This window comes from Tasmannia lanceolata, unplaced genomic scaffold (assembly GCF_043159265.1).
Source record: "Tasmannia lanceolata isolate RefF3 unplaced genomic scaffold, GAP_Taslan_0.1 ptg000013l, whole genome shotgun sequence".
NCBI classification, from domain to species: domain Eukaryota; kingdom Viridiplantae; phylum Streptophyta; class Magnoliopsida; order Canellales; family Winteraceae; genus Tasmannia; species Tasmannia lanceolata.
Genome location: NW_027518690.1, coordinates 22604842 through 22630656, shown reverse-complemented (window position 1 = coordinate 22630656; position 25815 = coordinate 22604842). Strand labels below are relative to the sequence as shown.

General features: G+C 36.7%; 2 protein-coding genes and 1 long non-coding RNA gene across 54 annotated transcripts in view; 1 reads left to right on the top strand and 2 right to left on the bottom strand.

Annotated features, from left to right (window-relative positions):
• Positions 1-12728, bottom strand: part of LOC143889955 (transcription factor GTE6-like) — an 88853-nt gene extending 76125 nt beyond the window's left edge. The window contains exons 1-5 of one of the 3 annotated variants that reach the window (XM_077394371.1): positions 12590-12728; positions 10899-11065; positions 10743-10815; positions 10286-10359; positions 3483-3633 (exon numbers count right to left, since the gene is read on the bottom strand). In XM_077394371.1, the coding sequence (XP_077250486.1) occupies positions 3483-3611 (129 nt within the window). In that variant the 5' untranslated portion in view covers positions 3612-3633; positions 10286-10359; positions 10743-10815; positions 10899-11065; positions 12590-12728. The remainder of the gene's footprint in view (positions 1-3482; positions 3634-10285; positions 10360-10742; positions 10816-10898; positions 11066-12589) is intronic. The other 2 variants (XM_077394370.1, XM_077394372.1) reach the window with 2 other exon arrangements.
• A 2843-nt stretch (positions 12729-15571) lies between these two features.
• Positions 15572-20616, top strand: LOC143889953 (uncharacterized). Of its 50 annotated transcripts, none has more exons than XR_013255016.1 (9): positions 15572-15690; positions 15814-15899; positions 15997-16088; positions 16338-16437; positions 17228-17420; positions 18038-18087; positions 18267-18531; positions 19134-19215; positions 19817-20308. It is a non-coding gene; the product is annotated as an uncharacterized LOC143889953 (long non-coding RNA). The 50 variants fall into 50 exon arrangements; XR_013255048.1 differs by lacking the exon at positions 15572-15690 and having other exon boundaries at positions 15749-15899; positions 15997-16084; positions 17228-17246; positions 17362-17420; XR_013255045.1 differs by lacking the exon at positions 15572-15690 and having other exon boundaries at positions 15749-15899; positions 17228-17246; positions 17362-17420; positions 18465-18531.
• A 3214-nt stretch (positions 20617-23830) lies between these two features.
• Positions 23831-25162, bottom strand: LOC143891081 (zinc finger BED domain-containing protein RICESLEEPER 2-like). The gene has a single exon (XM_077395731.1). It carries the CDS (start codon positions 25160-25162, stop codon positions 23831-23833), a length of 1332 nt encoding a protein of 443 aa, XP_077251846.1.
• Positions 25163-25815: the final 653 nt, after the last annotated feature.

Here is a 25815-nt window from a genome sequence, read left to right as displayed (position 1 = left end):
TTTTTGGAAGAAAAAATCACCTAAATAGGAAGCGTACTCTTAATTAAGAGGAAACACGACACGATGACGTGACTGGAAAGCGTGCTTCCCCTAAATTTGGGAAGTGAGTAGAACTTAGCTTCGGAAGCGAGTTTCCAGTGTAGCGAGCTTTCCATCTAACTAGGACATTTCTGATAACTATGGTATGAATATTAAATTCAATTTCCTCATCAATAAGTTTTTAGAAGTCATCATTTATATTTTATTTTTATTTTTGAACAAGTCAAAGGCATTAAAAAATAACAAAGAGAGGGTTGCAAATACACAACAGCAAAAAATAGCAAAAACGGACAACAAATTAGACATCTCATGCCAAACCGTCAATCTTGTACAGGAGACACTAATGTTCACCAAACTTGATAGAAATAACTATCAATAATGTGGCATCTACTTACTACGAGCAGATATAGTCAAACCTATACTTCCAAGTTCAAACGCATGTAAAGTTAGTACTCGGGTAAGATGTGAGAGCAGTTTTAGCTAACGATCCAGATTTGGGTCATATCTCATAAGATAATCTTTCTATCAAGTTAAAACATTTATAGCAGATTACCATTAAAAAAAATGCATTTATAACACAAAACGATACATGAAGATTGTTTTTCCTTTTCAGTTTCAAGTGCACATATTTTATTATAATTGATTTCTCCTTTCAACTTTACATCCAATCTATGCAATACACAAGACTAAGAGCCTCTTGGATACCCTATACAAACTATTTGCATATAATCTTATATGCACATGGTTTTGAAATTAAATATGATTATTCGCATAATATATCATTAATGATACGTACGTTTGTTTGGTACCATCTTCAAATAAAGATTATTTGCTCTTTGGATAACCTATTTGTGGTTTCTACATTAACTTAGCGTAATGAAGAACTTTTTCTTTGTACACTAACACATGCATCTTAGTGCATCACCAACATATACATAACTCAACCATTGGATGGCTCCAACTGCCGTATGTCACAAATATCGTTCTCGGGAATTTCTCGGTAAGGGAAAATCTCGGGATATATTAATCCTTTTTATTTTTTAGGGTTTATATCGGGAAAAAACGATAAAATAAAATAATTTAAAAATATGTAAAATTATATAAATTAAGAAAAAAATATAAAATAAAATAAAATTGTAAAAATATCGTGATATTATCGCGATAAATGAAAATATCACTATAATTTTTAATTTTTCGGGATTATTATGGGATTTTGTCGTTTTATCGAAATATCGTGATAAAATCGCTATGTTTTGAAAATATCGGAGATATTTGTGACATAGCAACTGCGTATCTTTAGGATCGCCATAAATGGCCAGCAATACAAAAATCACTTTGATTCAGAGATTCTAATTGTCTAAACAATAATGATATCATTGTGATTATGTGTGGACGATCCTATAATCTACATTGATCAATATGGTCTGCCACACTTTGTGGGCGTTACCTTGAATTTGTGTACTAAGATCAATGGTCTATATCATACCTACTTCATTTGAGTTAACCCAACCACAAAGTGCTTAACAAGGCAAGAAAACCCAGTTGGAGGTTGGGGGTAGCTGGCAAGACTGGAGTCAACAAGAATAAGATACGCTGACAGAACAAGATATGCTGGCAGAGGTTGTGGCAATGCCTATAGATCCACACAGGCAAGCGAGGGTATGGCTATAAAAGTGGTAAGACTTGAGAAAGAAAGAAGGGGTGTGGATATCAAAGACAAGAATGGAAGTAGAGAAAACGTGCAATTGCCACATAAGGGGTGGAGATAGCAAATAGAGATGTGCTTTTTGTGTAAGAGGTGTATTTAACAATTTGATGGAGGTTAGAGTTGGAGAAGCATGGTGCAAATAGCATCTAGGGAATTGCTGGAGGGGATGAATAAAAACGAGGGTGTGCCCACCAATCGAGGGAGGTGAGATTGAGCTTACAAAATGAACAGGAATAAAGAGGGAAGTTTGTTTGGGTCAGAGGTTGAATGCCTAATACCTTTGGGTCACAAATAGGTGGAGGTCTGCTGCGGAAGGCTGATTCGAGGCCAGCGATGATGGCGAGCGTTCCCGATTGAAGACGGCAATGACAGACAAGAGGCCACCGACAATAGGTGATAGCATGATGCAACACCTAAATGCAGCCATGGTACCATGGATTTAAATTTTGGTTTCGGTCCCAATTTCGGCCTTGGCCGAGGTCGAAACCCAAATTTCGGCCGAAATCCAGTAAAGAAAAAAATAATTAATTAATCATTACGGAAATTTCGGTAATTAAAGCCAAAATTTCATAATAATATTAAATTTTAAAAAAAAATTAATTTCTTGAAATTAATTTCGGCCACTGAAATTTGGGAAATCCGTGAAATTTCGGTTTCGGTCCCATCCGATTTCGGACAAAATTCAAAACAATGGTGGGTACACTGTCACAGTAAATAGGGGCAAAAGTGCGGCTAGCAGTGAGGGCAATAGCGACAAATATAGGAGGGATTTAGGATTTGCATAGAGAGTAGTCAAGGGTTTGAAGACAAAACATGAGAACACTGGAAAAGGATGAGGGAAGAGCAGGAAGGGGGACAAAGAGAGCAACGAGAGAAGGTATGACAAGGAAAAGGGCATGAAAGCAAGAGAGAGCTTGTTGCGATGTCAGGATCAAGGTTGAGAGATTCGAGCCAACTTGTAATCGGAACGCATTAAGGCTTCTCTGGATGTCATTAATAGTAAGGATAGAAATAATTCATCATTCAAAAAAAGGAAGAGAGAAATGGAACCATAATAACCATTGTTTGCGAAAAAGAGTACTTATTTTCGAAGTAATTTCATTTGTAAATAACGATCAATATGTGAAGATTCCGCGAAGTGAATGACGTGAATCCCGGAGCTTTCCAAATCGATTACTGCGGTGGGTTATGTAGTGGGTAGCCTTACGAGTTCCCCCCTTCTTATTCCTATCGGCCCAACCAAACAAGCCTAACTTATTTGTTTGCCAGGAAGGCTAGCAATTTTGCTGGTTTCCAGAAGGCTAGCAATTTTGCTGGTTTCCAGAATGCATACTTTCTGAAAATGCCCGATTATTAAGCCCCCTATTAGAAAGGCAAGCACATCTTGGTCGACTTTTCTTTTCCAAATTTGACTAGGTGCTCGGATTTAAGTGATTCAAATGCATTTGATTCCGCTATATCCAGCTAAACAATCAAAGCAACCGGAATCAAAAGCATAGCTGATATGGAAAACAGGAAAAACTCCTACACTTGCTACATTTAAGGGGAGGAACAAGAATCAAGCTAAATTTGTAATCCATTATTGCCGCAGTGAACAAATAGGCATGACTGAAAAACGATCAGTTCACTATGTCAAGTAAATTTGATCTGATATTTTTTTTTTTTGAATGGTAATTTGATCCAATAATAGTCTTCTTTGTTCGATAAATGTGCAGTGGAAACTCGCCAAACTCACCTCATCAACCTTGCACGTCATTTCATCAACCTGGTGCCTGAACCTATCCACTTCAGTGCCCTCATCTTTTGTATTCCCTGTCCCCATATTTCCAACTTCTAGTACATTTCCATCCGGAACTGCATCCATCACTCTTCACTTTTCTCTGTCACTGCAGCAAAAAGAGATGAGCACTGTTAAGCATGATGGAGAAAAGTAATACAACAGACACATAAACTCACATCAATTAATTAAACTCAATAGATTTACGAAGTGGACCATTAACAACACCTGGTGAAGTATACAATTATACATTCATGTCCCAGATAAACAAAATCTTCCACCCGTAATGTGTCAAATTTTCAAACTGAATCAGTTACCAAGACCTAATTTGTATAACCAGTAGGTGTGGGGTGTGTTATTTTTTAACAAAAACAAGAAGAAAATCAAGCAAGTAAAACCCAAACCAGACTTAATGCATCCATCACTCTTTCACTTATCTCTATGACTGAAGCAAAAATGCATGAGACCGTTTAAGCATGATGGAGAAGAGCAATAGAACAGGCATATAAAATCGCATCAGTTAACTAAACTCAATATATTTATGAAGCGGACCATTAGCAACACCTCACTTGTGAATTATACAACTATACATGCATATGGGTCAAAATTTCAAACTCAATCAGTTACCAAGACCTAATTTGTTTATCCACTAGGTGTAGCACATGGTATTTTTTTAACAACACGAAAAAATTAAGTAAAAGACAAATAAGTGTCACATCCTCTGGACTGCATATTTAGCCTGCTACAATCTCTGCCCATTTTGATAAATCCTTCCCTACCAAGAGAAGCATTCTGCACAAGGTCATTAATTGTTTTCTTCTGGGTTCTGTTCGGTTGCCTAAAAGCTCGGCTTTACTAGGTATTATTCTCGGTTTTGAGGTGCCATGTCGGCAACTAGTGGTGTTTGGTTTCCAAACAGTAGTAGAACTACTATGAGACAACTACCCAATTGGCCCGGCTGGCATCCACCTTAACCTCCACCAAACTACTAGCAAAACACCAAATATAGAGAGGTTTTCATGGTAAAATCATGGGCTTCACCTAACCACTAGAAAATACACCATCTTCAAATTTTTCAGCACTCTACTAGCCCTTTACATGACAAGCAAATAACACTTTGGGAAATATGGTTGAAGGCTACTTAAAGACATCTTCACTACTATTTCACCAAGAGGCCTCTTCTTCTTGAAAGTTATACATATTGCCTTTCCTTGAAAGGTAACATTCAAGGAAATCCAAAGTAACCATGTGATGTGGAGAATGGCAAGTTCCTTGGAAAGAGGATTAGTGTCAGTCTTTTGGGCACCTGACTACAGTGTGTGAAATCTGATTAGCAATTTCTTGGTCATGGAGACAACCAATAACTACATTCTATTTAGATTCTCTAGGAAAAAACATCTACACAAGGTTACGACTATAGGTAAAACCTGGCAAACAGCACAGAAATATCTGGTGCTAAAGATGTGATTCCATATTTGCCCCATTTGTAAGAGACTGTCAACAACAGTATGGATAACACTGCATTGGGCTTCATTTAGCATTGCAAGTGCCAAATGGTAATTTGATGAATCCATTCCTTTGATTCCATTCTAGGACAATTGGATAGAGGGTGGATAAGTGCCCTGACTAGGCAAATATAGAATGTGAAACAGAGGTTTGGAACTTCGGAACCATGCAAAATCCAACTGTAGGCATATCAACGGCTTCTGTGTGGAATAATTTAAAACAGAGTTCAGCCCATCTACAATCTGACCAATTGTGGGCATATCATGCCTTTGTCATAAGTGCAAATTAAGTACTAACAAAAAAAACAACATAAAATCAAGTAGCATACCAAGTAGAAATGATAGAAATACCGTGGGCAGAAAACCAGTATCAATTCCATCTGGTGGTATTCTCAATTATGGAAATTGAAAAATGGAAACGAATGAGGAAGAACAACTCAGCGAAGTATGAGAACAAGATAGTAGTCTAGTAGATAATGTTCCTGTTCCTCTTATGCCACGCTATGTCACAAATATCTCCGATATTTTCAAAATATAGCGTTTTTAACCTGAGATTTTGATAAAACGACAAAATCCCGAACTAATCCCAAGATTTTAAAAATATAGTGATATTTTTGTTTTTATCATAAATATCCCAATAATGTCGCGATATTATCCCGATATTTTTACGATATTTTTATTTTATATTTTTTTTTCTTAAATTTAATATTTTCATATATTTTTTAAATAATTTTAATTTTACCGTTTATTTCCCGATATAAACCCGAAAAAATTAATAAAAATTAATATATCCCGAGATTTTCCCTTGCCAAGAAATTCCCGAGAACGATATTTGTGACATAGATGCCACGTACATCTAATTCAGATAGGCTAATCTAGCTAGAAAATATCTTGAGGATTCTCAATTTAAAACAACTCCTTACATAGTCTGACGTCGTCAAACTGGGGTCCTCTAAAAATCACATCTCTGCATCAATACAATCCTCCAACAAAAGAAACCCAAACCCTAAAACTTTTAAAAGAGAAAAAAAGAAATGGTAAGTTCTTGACAAGCGATTGAAACAATGATTCACCATTGAAATCTAATGAATCGAATTTCTTGCCGGCGAAGCAGTTGTTGCCTTCGGTTTCTTAACAAAAACCCCTCCTTTTAGTCTTCTTTGGTGCAGAAAAATTGGCAAAGGAGCAGGAATTTCCACCAATGATAGTGGATTTGAGCTTTGGGAGAGGAGGATCTCTTAGGGAATTTACTGGTGGCTTCTCCTAACTCCTGAAGCTCGTGGTGAAGGGGTAGGATTGCTGAGAAGGGAGGAGTAATGTTTGATAAGTTCACTTGATTAGCTATCAAGTTCGAGATTTGTTGTTTGGAAGAGAGAATGGGCGGAAAAAAACCCCATAACAAAGAGAGAGAGAGAGAGAGAGAGAGAGAGAGAGAGAGTAAAATGTGATGCCGAAGATAATTACGCTTTCAAGGGCCGTCAGTCACTTACGGCCTCATACCATACCAACAAGGTTAATGCCAAAAAAAATTATAGTTAAAATGGGACAAACTTTTTTTTACCCCAAAACATATACGACCAAATTTTGGCTAGGCATAGAAAATTGTTTTACATCTAAACAAACGAACCATTATACAATCATTTTCTGTATGACCACGAACTCTTTTTAATCCAAAAAGGAGGAACATCATAGTGATAAAGCAACACGAATAACCTAGGTTGAAAAGTACTAATTGAGTTGTTCCATCTACATTTGGAATTGCATACACAAATCTATCATCACCCACATGCATAATTGTGTCCATTGGCTTGCCACTTTGCATGTTAAAACAAATTTATACATCCAAGAAGATCTACAAAAAAACCTAAAAGTAGAAAGAAAATGAGAACATTACAATTATATCGCAATGTCTCAACACAAAATGCATAGGTAAGTAAGGTTTGGACATGCTCTCCAAATGGCACAGTTGCATACACATTGTTCAAGTTCACACATTATGCTTATATCAATCTTAGATTGCTCACAATGACAACACCAACAATGATAAACAAACAATTTCTAGATTATCAACAAAATTTATGAATGGATGAAATGCATGTGGTGTTTGGATATAATTTGAGAAAAGAAAAAATCATCTGAGACTCAAACTAAATTCATGACCTTGCTGGGTAATATGGTGATTCAACTTTGTCTTTAGCGATGTTAAATTATGCCCAATCAAGTGTACAAATCAATAGAAAATAAAACAATTTATTGAAAGAAAAGTATGGAACAATATAATAGGAAATATATAAATATATGTTGCTATTTTATTAGTTTGAATTTTTTGTGGATGACAATGAGAGAGCTTACGATGGTAATGGCTTTGGGAGAGAACTTACACTGAATAGGAGAGACATGGATGGTATTGGAAAATGTATTCCTTAGTTTCAGTGCATGAAATCTCATGGTTGTTGTCTTTTTTTCCTTTTTGTATGTTATTTGTTTGATCTTGGAAGTTGGGTGTTTGAGAGAAGATGGTGATTCTAAGACCGGTGGAAGAAGATGACAGCCTGATTGGGCATGGCTATGCTTATGATCCCCCATCTCAAAATGGAAGATCAGACAAGGAGTGACCATGGGAAGATGTGAAGAGTCGAAGAACGATTAAGATTAAAAGAGCAGCGTCGGACAGAAAAAGAAAGAGACTGGGCGGTCTGTTCCAGATGCAGATTCCAAAACTTCAAACGGAGATCGATCTGCGCTAGATGTCGAAAAATATGGTCCTTTCGTGATTTTAACATTCCTAGAAGATCGTGCTCTTCTGATTTCCAGACCCCTCGTCAAAATGATGTTGATGAGGAGTCTAATACCCTTCCTGATTCGGATCTGAAGATGAAAGGGATTGGTTCTGATGTGGATGGAATGATTGGATTGAAGGCCCTCCCTCATGCTATTTCTTTTGGTATCTGGGGTTTGCTTGCTAAAAGATGGCATGGTGCTCCAGATATCCTTTCAACTTGGCTGTATCGAGTCTCCGGCTTGTCTTCGGGTTTACAAATCTTCCCTATAGACTCTTTTGAGGTCATCATCATCGTACCTCAAAACAGAGATATAGAAGCAGGAATTCAAGATATGCATGTACATAAATTCAAAATATAACCAACATACTTCATAAAAGGATAAAGACCCATGATTTAACAATACAGCCTACAAATACAGAAATCTAGAGTATGCTAACATTAAGCCTATATGCAAAGTAAAGGAAATAGAGATCAAGGATGTGTGTGTACCTAATCTAACTAAAAAAACAAAAATTCAAAAAACATGCTCATGAAATATAAGCTCTTGATTCAAATTTCCAACCCAAATGTGCTCTTCTAATTCCATGCTGTTCTATTAGTGTTCGGATTAAAATTTACCTAAATAATGCCAAGTAGTTTATAAACAAAATAACATGAGAACTGCCCTTGTCTACAAAACTAAACACGAGATTGTGGAGGTGCTATAGAAAAAGGCTACCCACTAAACTAACAGTTTTTATGGTGGACAGTATGCACAGCAAAAGAAAATAGTGGGGTCCACATTTGTGTGATATAAGCCATTCATTTGTTGACAACTGCAGAATAGGCATTGCCTTGAAGATTTTCTGCATAGGATGATCCTAATTTTTGAGGCATGGCCTATTATTGGAACCCAACAAATGAATGGTTTAGATGTTGGTAATCTCTTGGTATGAGTCGTATCACTACAACTGAGTCCCATGTTGTACAAACCAAAGAACAGTGTTGTTTAATTCTAATTAAACAATTTTTTTCTATCAGATGCTCAAATGGGTTATTGAACATCTTCAGCAAACTATTAGATACAGCTATAACAGATTAATTTGGATGGAGGCCTAAAATTTAACCTCCAGAGAAATCCTAATTAAACAATTTCTTTCTATCATATGCATTTGTCAAGTTGGACATTTTTCCGAGAACTTTGAAATAGAGTTAAAAATTCTCCAAAGAATTGAAACTTGAAGAACTCCCAAATTTTTTATATCCTATTTTAGTCTTTAAGAAATCCCATGATGATGCAAAAAGTATTTGTATCTTACAAAATAAATGCGAACCTTTTGAATTAGACACTCATATATTGTGTATAAATCTCCTGAGAAGTTCAAAATTATTGAAGGAAGACGTTGTAGTGGAAACTAAGGGCTCAACTATTTTCTGGCACATCTGTCACATTACACTTCTCGATCAACTAGAGCTAGTCCCAAATCAGTTGTGGGTGAGAAGATTTGGTGGATCCTCTAAGAAATGTGCCTTGTTAATTCATCGCAAGAGTGCCATCAATATCAAGCTCTTACGATACTAGGTCGCAAGCAAGTCACTATTCTTCAAGAAGCCCTTTCTTACAATGTGATCTTTGAGTTTAGTCAGTTAGATTTGGTAGATCCTCTAAGAAATGTGCCTTGTCAATCCAATTGATCATCGCAAGAGTGCCATCAATACCAAGCTCATATGATACTAGGTTGCAATCAAGTCTATTCTTCAAGAAGCTTTTTCATACAATGTGATCTTTGAGTTTAGTCAGTTCAGTCTACAACTGACATGTACTCATTCCCGAACATTACATATTTGTTTGGAGTAAATCAGTATATGGAAATAAATCCATCCCTGCAGGTGATGAGATTTATCAATCACACCCCATTCACAATCTTTAATTTCTTAGAGACACGGATCACAAAGATGCTGATTTTTGCTATTCTGCAAGGTAAACTATGGCTAAAGTAGATGCAAAAGCAACTGATTTTGAAAAGATCGAAGCCAGTATATCAGCTCAGCCAAAAACTATGGATGGATATAGGCAAGCAATTATGCAATTTAAGGGGCAATCAAATACAGATATAGCAAAATTGGACTTGGTACAATCCACTTGTTAATTTTTTGTCCTGTATCCAAATAAAAGGCAAAAATCAACAGTTCAGCTTTTCGTGGCAGAAACCCCAAATGGCATTGATGGATCAGGGAACTAGGGTCATCCTAATAGGGTGGAATCGATGTCAAATGTTTCTAGGTGTGGACCTAAATACAAAGCATGTACTCTAGAAATCCCCATCTGGCAGAAGAAAATTATGTAAAATCGGACCATGGAACTGTTTTCACAAAGAAAAAAGGAAAAGAAATCCCACAACTCCAAAATAAAATGGAACAGGAAGCAAATGATCGAAGGATATCTCTAGAAAAGGGGAGAATATACTGAATAAAAAATCGAAAAAAATCCTACCTATTGGTTCTTCTTTCTTTCTTTCTTCTTCTTCGGTCTATTGGTTTCACGGGCTAAGTGGTGGTGGGACGAAGCTGGACAGAGAGGGGTGCAAAGAATGGTCGATATATAATAATCAATAAATTATTATAAAGTCAAACAATCAAAATACGATAACGAGAGAATAAAAAGGGCGGCCCAGTGCACGAGGCTCTCGCCATTGTGGGGTCTGGGGAGGGCTAGATGTACGCAGCCTTACCCCTGCTTTGCAGAGGCTGTTTCCGTGACTCGAACCCATGACCACCAGGTGACAATGATTATAACAAAATGTCATAATTAAAATAATGAGTATATATATACGCCCAAAAAAAAAAATGAAACACTTTTCACTAAAATCATCTCCATATTGTGACCGGAGAGATCCAAAACCAGACAATTTTACCATTTTATATGCAATCAAGGTAAGGCATGCGCATACCTTTTAATATCCTCTGTTGCTTGTCTACGACACTGGATCTAAACTCTAGTAAGTGAATTAGTGTAGCTCTGGCCTGAGAGAAAACGTAATAACCAGTTTGATATTGAGAAACAGTTGAAAACAATGGAGGTTTGACATATCAACGGAAAAATCTACCTGGTGAGGACGCAAAGAATTGAGGAGATGGTGCAACTTCCTAAATAAAAGAGATATGTCTTCCACTCTTCGTGCATACAAGATGGCCTCTGAACAAGAACATCTGCAAGTTTTAATATATGTAGTTGCAACTCCCTATTCTGCGATCTCAATTCCTTTTTTGAAATCTGGATAAAAGGGTAATATACTGGTGATTAATTCTGATAGACAAATAAGCAATAATATCATATGAGATGAGAATTCTCCAACAAAGTGAAACAACTTCACAGAAATAGTCTGTCCAAGAGCCATTTAAAAAAAATAGTCTGTCCAAATGGAGCCTGACCTGAAATTATCTATTCACTATTCACTAATAAGCACACAAAAACTAGTTTATTAAAAATGCCATCATACTGAAAAAGGTGATGCACTATCAGAGTAAAACATTCTAGAATAGATATACAACAATTGCACAAGATGTAAACATGGTCTAATAGCTTTGCATAATTTGATACATTGCAATTATCTCAGTTATTTAATTTTATTATGAAAAGCCTCTTCAATAGCGATCTGCAATTTCAATAGCAAGGCAAAACGAAAGTATCAAACACAAGAAAACGCAGAACGACAAAGATTTGCGTGGTTCGGCAAAGGCTATATCCATGGCAAAGGCGACGAGAAAATCCACTATGGGCCTGTTTGGATGCCAAGAAGATTTTGATTTGGATTCTCACATTTGCAGCCCTTTTTGTGTTGGGATTTGGATCCGGATCAAATCCTTTGATTTCCACATCAACGACTTAGAGTGAAAAAAATCAGATTTCCAAATATGATGTGGAAATAAATAATTGGAAATCCACAGATCTGGCAGTTTCCTTCACACTCTTTGCTCCTCAACCTCTCCCCTCCAGTAGGAAGTACCCCCTTTCCCTCTTTGTCTCCCTCAACATGAGCTGACAGATCTATTCATTTTGTATTCAAAACTCAATTCCAAATCCAAATACAAAATATGAGGTATCCAAACGGGCCCTATAAGAACATGAGATTACAAGAGAAGATCAGTATTTCTCACCAACCCCACAAGAAACCCTAGTACACCCCTTTTCCCCTCAAAGACAAGAAGACGAAAATAAGCCCTAAAACCCCTTTATATGAAGCAGGCCAAAAATTTCTAACATCGGGCTGAAATCACTTAAAACAGGCCGGAGTCGATAAACGAGTCGCAACCGGCTCGCACACAATATTTCGGACCCCAACCGGGTTGAATTCAAGACACGCAACTCAACAAATGTTTTTTCATATGTAATACGTTTCTAATGGGTTCTATAATGGGAAGCACAAACGAATCCATAAATTTAATGTCTTAATTTCATACGCAAAGATTATTATTCGGATTGATAAAAATTCAAAAACCCAGCAAATGTCAAGCTCTGCAAGCGGAATCCAGAAAAAAGATGAGAAGAGAAATTCATGGAATTGCTCTCTATACATAAGGGCAGGCTAAAAATTGCGGTCGTATAACTAAAGAACATTTAGTTTTGGTTATTCTAGTAACCCTAGAAACCCACTTCATGAAAATTCGAATGTGGGCACCTCACGATCGGCTTGAACTACCCTAAAGTCAAGAAAAGCAGAGGCAAAATAAATAAATACCGGAAAATGTACAAGAACAGAGAGAGATAGAGAGGATTTTACAGAGAGAGATGGAATACCTGGAAGGAAAAATCGTTGTTTACAGGGGAGCCCAGAGAGAACAACGGCAGTAGGAGAAACCCTTTTGCACTAAAAATGCACTGCGTAAGGGGCATCGTTTGTTCTTAGCTTGTTTTAATAGTTGCACAAACTTAGCTTGTCTGTTCTTTCTTAATCGGCTTGTGTCGATCGGCTTAAGAGCTTTTTGGGAAGTGTATTAACTTTGAGACATTTTTGTTTTTGGGTAGGGACTTTCGCAGAAAACAATTTCACAGATGGATGGTGCATGAGAGAGCAGCCACATAGGCTCACTTTCCAGCAGATTTTGTCTTGTTCATTTATTCATATGAGGTGGCTGCTCTTACATGCAACAGCCAGCCGCAAAAAGCCTTTCTGTGAAAGTCATGAGCAAATCCTTAACTTTAAAAGCTGATTAAGTAATAAAAGACAAGATGAGTTAGTCCGGTTATTGAAACACAGTAGTGCCAATATTAGTATGTTGGTAACATTCGTAGGTCCTGTTTGGATGGAGGGAATTGGGAATAAGAATCTGTGTTTCGTTCTCTTGGCCATTCTTGCATTTGGTTGGGCATCGCTAGCATAAACGGAAACCATCAGCATATTTGTTGCCAAAAATATCGGAGCAGGCAGATTTTTTTATGCCACACAAATAGGTGGTACTCTCTCTCTCTCTCTCCCCGAGGATTTTGAGAAAGCAGATAATTTAGATGTTATGGTCTTGAATGAGGGTTGTTAGAGTATTAAAGATTAAATAACGCCTTCTCCAGCAGTTTAAGCTTTTGGAGTAACTGGTCGTTTCACAAGGGCATGCCTAGGTATGGGACTAGGTGGGACCCAACCTGCTATGGGACAAGTTTAAAGGTCCATCAGCTTTGGAGATTTGGCATATTTGTTAGGTACATAATATTAGACTGCAAAAATGTTGGAGGTCGAAGAGTTGACAAGGGCTTTTTTATATTGTTATTTTTCTTCTTTTTTACATAAAAGACGAGTTGAAGAAATTTGTAGAAAAGGGCCTTTTATATTGAAGAAGGGCTTTTTTATATTGTTATTCTTCTTCTTTTTCTCATCCTCTATAAGAAGCTCCTGGACAGTATATGATAAAGCTTTTTTTTTTTTAGCAAATCCCTCTTTGGGGAAGAACATTTGAATAAATTTTGAGCTCTAGTTCGTTCAAAAACAAATATTTCAAGTTAGAATGTTGTTCGGGCCTTCGAATTCAAAGGTTTCTGATGAAATACAAAGATTATCAAGTGGGATTGAAGGGGAATATAGAGAGCATAAGGTGAACGGGTGGTGGTGGTGGAAGGTGGCAAATTCGTAGCAGGTTGCTCTTCCGATTCCACTGTTCAACCAAGGGCTGGAATTAGAATTGAGATTCCCTTTATAGAGGCATATGAATAGGAATGGAGTGTGTTGAATATTCTGATTCCTGATTCCAGCAATCCGAATACACCCTAAGGACTTATAGGTTGGGAGAGGGCTATCGAGAGCATATGGTGAACGGGTGGTGATGGTGGTGGAAGGCAGCGAATTTGTAGCAGATTGCTCTTCCGACTCCACTGTTCAACCAAGTGCTGGAATTAGAATTGAGATTCCCTTTATAGAGGCATATGAATAGGAATGGAGTGTGTTAAATATTCTGATTCCTGATTCCAGCAATCCGAATGCACCCTAAGGACTTTTAGGTTGGGAGGGGGTTCAATTCTGATTCCTGATTCCAGCAATCTGAATGCACCCTAAGGACTTATTGGTTGGGAGGGGGGTTCAATTGTATCAATCCAAAAAAAAGGAGTGGGGGGGGGGGGGGGGGTGGTGGAGTAAAAAACTATTTATCTATTCCTAAAAATATGCTTATCTCTCTTAGTTAATTTTTCCAAATGGATAACTACTCAGTCGAGTACAATCACTTTTAGGTTGTGGCCCATATGTAATATTGCATGCAGATGTACTGATTTGATAATTTTTCTATAAATAGAGGCTCACTTATGATTTTCTAGACTTAGGATGACTTTGGTGGTTAGTTACTTTGTGTTGTTGGACATTAATATAATGGGATTTGCTAGCGACCATCACAAAAGGCATTTCACATATGGGCTGTTGCATGTGAGAACAGTCACACAGGCTCACTTTTGGACAGATTTTGTCTTATTCATTTAATTCATCTGAGGTGGTTGCTCTCACATGCAACAGCACATCCGTGAACTGCCTTCTGCTATGGTCGATGGCAACTCCCTAATATAATTGTAGAAGTTCTAAATTTGTAAGTATTCAGTAATTATTAAATAGAAGGAGTTAGTGTAGAAGCTGTAGCTAAAACCTACAAGTTGTATCTAAAACCTACAACCAAAGTTAGAGAACCTTGTCAGATACAACACCTATTAGGCTTCTGCAGACCGAAGAGTTATATAACAAGAGGGTGGATTTTTCAAAGACCGTCATCTTAAAAATTCATGGAGCTCACCCTTGAAAAAGTGGAAAGAGACTTGGAGGAGTGAATCCCAATAGGCAATGTAGTTAAGCTACTCAAGTCCTTACTATTCTAAAAGCGTAAACCTTGAAATTTCGTCAACCATCTTTCGTTGTAATTTCATGTGTGTCCCACCATCTCTATCTCCAACGACCTTAGATTCCATGTTGATTTTGTAAAATTCATCCCATGCATTGGCTACACCATGGCATTTTTGTCTTTTCATCCCCTGCTTTACCCTCGAAGAACTGTCCAAAAAACACCACCCTTATATTCCGCACTATGCAACAACTGTTGCTATTAGCTCCTAAAACTCCCCATCTTTGGTCCAAATCCCATTTAAGTCCCACCTTTAATTTTGTGAACTTCCTGATATGTCCTCTATTCAAACAGTTTTTTCGTCATTTTGTATTGTGTTTTGCCTCTGGAGATACGTACAAAAGTCCGGCCAGGTGTCTCTAATATTAATGCATTTTCGACTGCTGTCGAAAGATAACACCCTCATCCCGCCAGATGTCTCTCGTCTGGCCCATTATTTTAGTTCGGTATCATCGAAGAATCTTACCAATAATTTGAAATGCCAAAATTATCCTTTTTTCCCTCCTTACTTTCTCGTTTATTCTGAAGAAGGTAATGCCATTGTAGCAAATCAATTGTATATTTTGGTATTTATTTTCGGGGTGAGCCATTCTAACTTCTCCAAAACGGCAGACTAAGGATTTTTTCGGTTTTAAAATTCATCTCCTCTCTCAGGTGTTAGGCGATTTTTCCAAGGGATGCTCGCTCGCTCGCTGTCAATCACATTCCCTCTCAGTCCCCTAATCTCTCTCTATTTCCAGGTTTGTTTTGTTTCAAAACGAATGCTTTGAAATTTGAAATCTCTTTTGCCTTTCTTCCATCAAAACGAACTAATAGAACAAATTTGCCCTGCTGCAGATGGATTCGAACCTACAGGTGGAGCGTATTTTGCAAGCGGATCTCATAGCTGGAATCATCGTAGGACTGTAGGAGTTATGCTTGTTCCGTGGGTATTTCACACACACTTTGTATTTGTTCTTTTTCACTATTGGTATAAACCTTGATTGGTGTTATTATATTTGGATGTTCATGTTTTCTTTTCTTCTTTTTTCTGTTATTAATATTTTCTGGTGTCCATAGTAACTCATTATGCCTTAAAAGAAAATCCTAAAAATGGGCAAAATTGAATTATGTTTGATGATGGGAGCAAGCTGCTCATTATGTTCACTGAAAGTCTTTTTGTTTTTTCTTTCATGGAGGAGTGCTTTGTTTGAGGATTGATGTTTGAAGATTGATGCTTGATATGTACGACTTCCGTGACAACATTTGGTTGGCATTTGCTACACTGCCATACCATTTGTAAGTATATCTTTGATTCCCCTTGATCCAGTTAATTAATTGACTGTGAAGCCTGATTAATTTATTTGATAAATAACAAGTAGGACTGCTCTATAGTCACATATCTATCCTGTCATTTGCGAGTCTCTTCATGTGATTATGCATGCCATAGGCACTAAAACATGGGTTAATTCTATATGTTGAGATGTAGGAGGTGCTACATGTTGAGATGCAGTAGGTGCTATATGTTGAGATGCTGTAGGTTTCCAGTTTCCTTCATGCTTTGGAAAAAAATGTCCTTAGTTTTAATTTATGTTTGCCATTTTTATTGAATTCAGTTACTGATATGGATTTCGTTTTCTTTTAGATGCCAGACATTCTAAATTGATTTGTTTGGCCTACATGGGATGCTTTTGCATTTTGCGCTAATTATTCAATTTTTTTTTTTTAATGGCACTGTAATTATTCAATTTTCTGATTGTGAATTTATAGCTGAAGATTATTTGAAAAGAATGATTTTCATTTAATGATTTTTAGGTTTTGGGTTATATAAACGTGTGAAATGGGTTTTATTTGTTCACTAATACTCCCAAGTTTAAACAAAAAAGGAATGTGTGACTTCCTTATTATGTCCGTCAATTTCAGTTGTGCAGTGCTGGTTTTATGGTTTTAACAGGTGAATCTTGTGGGATTAGTATTATACGGTATTGGAGATGTCTTTTTATGTATTTGTTCTGCTCTGTACTTATCTTGCTATTTGGAGTTTTATATTTTGGAGTTTTTATTTTGCTTGTTTTATGTTTGTTTTTAGATAGGATTTGGGGCATCTGGTATGGACATTAGGAGCAAAGCATCTGGTTATGGTTATATATGCCTTTTTTTTAACTTTTATCCGAACATACACTTCCACAGCCTTTTAGTGATTCACTCATGCTTTCGACATAGAACTACAATGGTTTGAGCACGGATCAAGCTCCTTGACAAGATAGTGAGGTGATTTTGTAGTAAGTTCTCCCCTCTATTTTTTTCTTCTGCGCAATTTCTTTGACTACTTTTGATTTTTCAGCTTTCCTTTCTTTGAAACTTAAATTTTTTTTCCAGGTCCCAAATGGGATATTCATTCTATGCCCTTTTAATGGTTGTGGTTATCACCTTTTACTTGCTAATTCCTACTATATTTTTTATCAGTAGAAAAAATTCCATTTCATTTTTCAAATAAATATATTAAATAATCCTTTCGGTAGGTTTTCGACTGAACTTTCTTTTTCTGTTTTTTTCTGTCAAATACATGTGGGGCTTGCTTCCTAGCTCTTTCAGATGCCCCACATTCTTGCTCTTGAGGACAACTCCGGCCCATCTCTTCTTCGTGCAACTATGGTCATGTTTGCCTTTTATTTTGAGAATCGATTGTGTGTCCAAAACTGATCATTGGTCACTTCTATTGTTAGTCGTGATTGAGAGCAAGCATATAATTCTTAGGGTTCCTTGTTGTTGTATTATTCACTTGGTTTCCTTTTCACCAGAGCTTATTTCCTTTTTTCTTTCTTTCTTTTTTCATTTTGGTAATTATTATTGGATTTTCATTTTCTTTCTTCCTTTTCTCTCGACATGAAAATGGTAGGAAAAGGAGGGAAGGGGTTTTTGACGGAAAAGACCATGGCTGCCAGCAAGGTTAATAATGGACGCCCTTTGTTTTTTTTTAAACTTCTGCCTTTTATCCATTTCCATGTCAGGTCACATTTGCACTGGAATATAGGATTTGGTTCTGCTTTTTGTCTCTGTTTTCATCAAGAAATAGAATATTTTAGTACTTAGTGTAGAATACTCAAGCCTTCTAATACTTCATGCAGAGAATCTGGAGTGGGAATTCTGTTCCCAATAATCCCTATTTGAGATCAGTGAATTTAAAGAGGTTTTACTGTGTTTGTGATATAGAGAAATCTGAGCCTTATTTGGGTCTTTTGGATTGGGTTTTATTCTACAGTCTGATGATCTGTTTCCATTTTTAGAGATGGATCTTGAGACCACCTTGAATTTGATTTTTGAAGATTTGCTGCTTTGGGTTCCCCAGGTGCCTCAAATCCATCAATCCCTGCAAGGATTTGGGTGTATCAGGTAATTTTTGTAAACAACCTTTGGAGTACATGGAGACCTTTGGGTTTCTTTCAAATGCTTTGTCTCTGTGATGTTTTCTTATATTTGATGGATCAGTCCCTTATATCTATACCTCTATGGCTAATGGGTTTTTACTCCTCAGAGATTTCCTGCCAATCTCTCCTTCCAAGATGATTTGCACTTTTCAATGACAATCTATCATGTTGAACTATAAAAAGTACAAATTAGATGTTAGGATTGGATTATAGGCATGATATATGGGCCATGTGGGATACAAAGTAAGGCATATTAAGTGAACAGTCCTCATCAATCAAATTTAGGAGCCATTATATTAGTGGGATCTCTAGGCTACATTGATCGATGTGTTTAAAGTAGGGTTGGGGATCGGAACGGATTACCTCTGGTGGGAATCAGAGATGGATTCAGTAGGGCTTTGCAATTTGGAAGTTAGGATTAGTGGGTTTTGATTATTTCTTTGTCTTCCTGTGAACAATCAATTACATTACTGAAAATCCTTAGTTATTTCTGCTATGGTTCACTGCCACCACTTTTTTATCCACATGCCATAATCATTTTCCAAACATTTATGTTTTGTTTTTCAGGCAACGCAAGCTACATATATAGTTGGCAGCTCAAGTTGGTATTTTGAACCTGATCGCCTTTCATAGCAAACTATAACTAACTGTAATGCTCTCTTTTTGTTTCTTCTTAGTTAGTAATTACATTCCCTTTTTAAGAATTCTACCAGTATAGTTGAATTAGAGCTCTATTAAATTATTTTTATATTTCAATTGTTTTTGTTTGCTACTTTTAAGTTATTATGTAATGATACTATGTAATGCTAGATGGGACCTCTGGTCCCCACTGTATGTTTCCAGTATCAATGAAAATTTCTGTCAACTTTCCAAAAAAAAAAAGGATGAGTTTGTACGCCCACTCATCATATAATTTCTCTATGATGGACTATTCTATATGATGGCCCCATTACCATATTGTTTGTCTATAGACTCTGTACTTTTTTATGACATTTTGCTTTTAAAGCAGAACAAGTTATACCTTTTTTTAGTTGGAACTGGAGTTTGGGATTTACAAGTTTGGCCGGAGCATTCCTTGTGAATAATACAATTCGTTCAATTTATCTTCAGTAACAATTCTTCCCTATATCGTTTTCCTCTATGCAACTTTCAATTATGTATCCAATATAAATGAATATTTTCTGGTCGGACTTTCCAATGGATTCTCTGGTTGGGTTTGAGAATTTATGTGACATTTTATTTTATTTTAGGCAAAAGGATGGAAGGGAGCAACTCTTTGAGGGTATAATTTTTTCTCACCGGGTATATACAACTCCCCAAATTTTGTTTTCCTGCAAATAAGAATAATTACGACTGTTCGGAGATTGGAATGAAGGGCTTTAAAGACCATTTATAACTAGCGAAATGCTTGTAGAGAAAGAGACCATATGATACGTGTGAAGCTTCAAGATCCATTAATTTTCCTTGTACATGAGATTAAGGGGTTACTCAGTAAAGCTGTTGTCTATGGAAGCCTATGGAAGCCTGATAATGAAGCACAAATTATTTAGAACTCAAGCCTCAAATAACAATGAAATAAAAGTATGCGTGCCTTTGTTGTTTTATGTTACTTTGGTGAGGCTGATGTAATTTGTTCAGATTTGTTTACTCTGTATACCAATTACCAGTTCTATTTAAAAAGTTACATGAATCTTGGATTGTGGTTTATTAATCAATATCAGTTTCCAGTGATGAAAAATACATATTTGTTTGAACTTTGAACATGGAGGCCCTAAGTCATATTTCTGAATTATTTGCAGATTTTGTGTAATTACTCTCTTCTTTGAAACTGTATGTGGCGAGGTTAGTGGCGGTTAGTGGCTGCTATTTTAATAAGCTTCAATTTTTTTTTGTCATGATCTGTTTTTTTGCCTTTAGAAAGGAAAGACTGATGGAACACATCTTATATGGTGTATGTTTATTGCTTGAGACTGCTTCGAGACTGTCCACATTCCACCCACATTACTTTTCTCAAGTTTGTAAATGTAAGTTTTCTTAGTTTTTGCTTATTCATGCAAAAGTTTTACTACCTGTTTATATTGTTTTGTCATAGAAACTGCAATTTGTAAATATAATGAAATTCTAATGGAACCTGGAGAGATCTCAATAGATGTTTATGATACAGAAAAAATCTTGATATTTTCTTAGATTTTTCCCCTGGACGGAAAAATCAATTTTCATTTAGTTTTATCAATAAAAATGATATTTAAAATTGGGAAATGATATCAGCACTGCAATGTTTTAATAGATGTGCGGTCCTAGCCTGTCTTTTCTTTTTTAACTGGTATATAAGAGCTTTTTTAGCATCTCTTAAAACATTACAGTGCTGATATCATTTCCCTTAGAAAAATTAGCAATCTTCAAAAATTCTTGGACAATATTGTTATTAATTGTGCACCCTCCAGAGACGAGAGTTCGAATCCCCCTTGGGCTTACCCGATGCGCGTGGTTTACGGGTGATTGGCGTGTGGTTTACGGGTGATTGGGCTCATTCGGAGGGAATTAGTCCCACTCTACAAAGTGGGGTGGGGACACCCTACGTTATCAAAAAAATAAAAATAAATAAATATTGCATGTTAGTCCTCTATTGTAGTGATGATCAGTCATGTGTTTGTATGCTCTGTTTGTTAGTGTTCTCTTGCCTTTCAAGTTGATAGATTGTTGAATGACATAGTGAAGTAAAAGTCTCATCAGAAGATAAGAAAACATTTGGAGTAGATGCAGTCGTTGCCATCTCCCTTGGAGTTCTGAAAGCCAAGTGATCCATAAAGTTTACTTCCTGAATGGAAGGAAGCAATTGAAAACCTTGCAATTGGAATTCATGACAAGACTGCATTGTATTTGGAGTTTCTGACAACTTTTTCTAGCCCAAATGTGGAGTTTTTGATTTTTGGGTACTTGTAGCAATATCTTTTGAATCTATTCATCTCCTGAGTCTTCACAAGGTGATTGGCTAGCCCGGCCAATGGTAGGGGTGCTTATTCGGTTTAAACCGAACCGAAAAAACCGAATTGGTTGAACCGAAATTATTTCGGTTCCTAAAAATTACAACCGAAACCGAAATTTAATTTCGGTTATTCGGTTTTTTCGATTTAAACCGAATAGTGATAACCCTGCTGTGAGCTATCATATGCATATCCGGATTCGGTTCGGTTGTAATTTTTGAGATTGATTTTGAGTCCAAAACTGATAATTGGACTCAAATCTGCTCCTAATTTTGAGGCCAATGATCAATTTTAGACTTAGCATTTCTCAAATTGTAAGATGAACAGGGCCTAAGTTTTAAGGACAAAGAGTATTGCAATTGGGAGTTGATAGTTCTTTGTGGAGACGCTTGTATTTTGGCTTTACCTATAAAAACGACACTGGAAAATAGTCAAACACAAGAAGAAAAAAAAGAGGCGAAGTGCTTGTATGATGATCCAAACCATTCAATTGATGGGCCCCACTATGGATGCATTATAAATCTCGACCATCAAACAATGGCTCTCTAATTTATTCATCAGGAAAACTCTCCACAAATCAGTATATAGATAATCTAGATATGCGCAAAAATCAGAAGCTTTAGATAATCTAGATATGTGCAAAAATTAGCGGCCACAGAGATCAGTGGTACCAATGCCCACACCCACATGCCATTGGTTTATATATAAAAAAAAGGGCTGTCCATAGTAAAACAGGGGCTACCGATATCAGCTCTCATTCGGTTAATCAAATTTCTCGTGAACTTTAGTGCTCTACCCCTTTCCAGTTTCCCCTGTATTTTTGTTAAAAATTGCAAGCATTTACTTATAACTTATAAGACTGAGTCAGTAGAGTTAGTAGACCCTGTCAAATTGTCAATTGTCATCTTGCTATCATAAAAGAGTAAAAGACTAACAAAATTACAAAAGTAGATGCATCATGCATGTAATTCACTAATTTGTAAATTCTAGTAAGAGTGTAAGAGCAAGTAGACCCTGCAAGCAATCATAAGAGCAACTGAGCATGTAGAACCTGCAAGGCTGCAACTACAAGCAAACATAAGATCAAGTAGACCGTGCTATCATAAGTCATACATAACAAATTTGCTCCCCTTCAAGTAATCCTTCAAACGGATCCATATGTAGTTAAGAGTTCAGACCTAAGAGGCTAAGACCTCCAAAGCTCCAATGGCCAAATAGCCAATGGGTTCAAAAATCACTAAATTAAAATACTAGTAGCAATCCACCAATGATCAAAACTTCACAGAGCAGCAAGTCAGTAATAGCAACCAACTTCTCCTTATATCATCACTCATCACATACAAGTTTTAAGCCAATTACACAGAGAAAAAAAAACGAGCAAGAGTATGGATAGATTTCATTGCATAACAGCAAGGGCAACAAGGCCATATGTCTTCACAAATCTCCCTTGAATATCCTCAAGAATGCAAAAGGAGTCCCTGCAGATAAAAAAAGATAAAAATTATACATTGAAGGTCTTTTGTTAAGCAGATAAGAATTATGTCCCTTTAATAAGCTGAATGAATTCCCTTGTAGTTGCATGCTTTACAAATCATGTTTTCAATACCATTGCAGGCTATGCATGTATAGCTGACAACATTTGGGTCTAAAATAAAGTTCCAAAGTTACATTTGCAAATAGAACATGTTACAAAGTATTCAAGAACTAAATGAATTCCAACAGAACAGGTTGCAAATGAATTGGAAAATAGCTTTATATATCTAACACCAAATATTTTCCCCATCTTATTCTGTTGTGGATTCAATAACTACCAATGCCAAGTTGTAAGTAATTCAAAAAATTCCAGTATTCAAGAACTAAAGATACAAATCAAGTTTCAATTCAATACATACAAGGAATTGTATAAAGCAAAGATTACAAGAAATCATACAAAGCAAAGAAGGAACCACAATTCACAAGATATGAAGAGTAGGAACTCCACAATTACAAACCTGAAACCGTCTTCCACTCTTCCATGCTTCAAAGATCAATATTTGAGGAATCATCCCCAACATTAGAAAAACCTGAAAATAGGAATACAAATAGTTAAATATAACAAACATCAAGTTTCAAGTCAAAAGCAATATATAGAAACACAATAAAAAAATAAAAATAAAATAAATGCAAATTTACCATTTTCAAAATTTTCAAGATCCTCTAATGCTTCTTCGACATTAATCGGCATTGACGGTGATCGAAGCCAATCTTGACCACATATAAGAGCTTCTACTATCTTAGGAGTCAAAGAACTCCTAAATGCATCAAGAACACGCCCCCCCCCGTGCTAAAAGTGGACTCCGAAGCAACAGTGGATATGGGAACCGCTAACACATTCCGAGCCATTTCTGACAAGATAGGAAATCGACAACTGTTAACTTTCCACCACGCTAAAATATCAAATTCATCGGGACCTTCTTCAATCTCTTCACTTAAATATCTTTCCAACTCTGATTTGTTATCACCACCTCCGGATTCAATCTTATGATTCTTAAACTTTTCCTTAACCATCATCCTCACATGTTCTCTCGGTTCTTGAGAATGCTCTCTTGAAGTTGATTGGCCCAAGTTTACTTGATTTTCTTGATGTGTATTGACTGTGCTCTTATTGTTCCACTCGTTAAACAATTCAATTGCGGCATGGAACACTTTTTTCCTCAACTCGTTGCCTTTTCCCTCTCCATACATACCAATGAGAGCAAACTTAACAAATTCCATTTTGTGTTGAGGGTCAAGAACAACAGCGATATAAATTAGTTTATTCATCTTCTCAATGTCACCCCAATACTTGTTAAACTTATCTTTCATTCTCCTCGCCATCATTACCAAGTTAAAGTCTTCACTTTGAAGCCACTCTTGTAAAAGGTATTCAACCTCAACAATTTCAGGAAAGAGAGTGTTGGATGTAACATACAATGATCCTGAAACACGTATGGTGAGCTCATAGAAGTTTTGAAGCAAGGTAGCCATCTTTCTAACTTTTTCCCAATCTTCATGATCTGGCTTCCTAATCCCATCCACATCACCGGAATCAAGTTCACCACTGAAAAAAGGATCTTCAACATCAAACCTATCAAATGCTTTTTCAAATTTTTCGGCTGACATTAACATCAAGTATGTTGAGTTCCATCTTGTAGATACATCTAGGCACAACAAACTCTTGCTCTGGATCCTTTCGTTCTCAACACACTTTTTGAAGAGCTTCAACCTAGCCGGTGAACTCCTCACATATTTGATCGCCGCCCGAACACGATCAACAGCAATTTCCACTTCTTTTAGTCCATCACACACAACAAGATTAATTATGTGTGCTACACACCTCACATATAGGAATTTTCCTTGTAAAATGCTAGACCCCCAGTTGATAAGTCTTCTCCTTAAGTAACCAACCACGACATCATTTGAACTAGCATTGTCCACAGTAACTGTGAACACTCTATCAATCCCCCAATCCAAAAGACACTTCTCAATGGCCTTACCAAGAGCCTCACCTTTATGACTAGAAATTGGACAAAAGTTTAGTATCTTTTTGTGCAATTTCCAATCACTGTCTATATAATGAGCCGTGAGACACATGTAGTTAATTTTTTACAGAGAAGACCATGTGTCTGTAGTGAGAGAAATCCTTTGACATGAGTGTCTAAAAAACTTTTTCAACTTTGACCTCTCTTCCAAGAAGAATTGATAGCAATCCCTCGCAACCGTCGAACGTGACGGGGTATGAAACCGAGGGCATGCAACTGACATCAAATGTCTAAACCCTTCTTTCTCCACAGACTTAAATGGAAGCTCATCAATAATGATCATACGGGCTAAGGCATTCCTAATGGCCTCTTGGTCAAACTTCCAAATAGAAATGGTTCCACTACCATCCCCCTCTTGACCCTTGATCGGTTGGTAATTCAACTGTGTTTGTGTTGTGTTCGTATTGCCAGGGAACTTTTTGCATAAGGTGATGTGATTCCTAAGTGGGGTAGTTCCATTTTTCTTCGGATCACAACAAAACTCCCTCTCACAATACATACAACTAGCCTTAGGTTCACCCACCTCATTAGCAAATTTTGTAAAATGGTCCCACACATCTTACCTAGGCTTCATCCCCTTTCTCTTCCGTGCGGTTCTAACCGTTTGGTTTGAGTCTGTGGGGTTTGAAGATTGCTCGCTAGAAATAAGATTAGGAGCTTCTCCTTCTTGCGACATCTACAAAGATGATAGAAACAAGACACTAA

Bases quoted from the DNA above. Each gene is read 5' to 3' on its own strand.
- LOC143891081 (XM_077395731.1), bottom strand. From the start codon at position 25,162: ATGTGTCTCACGGCTCATTATATAGACAGTGATTGGAAATTGCACAAA.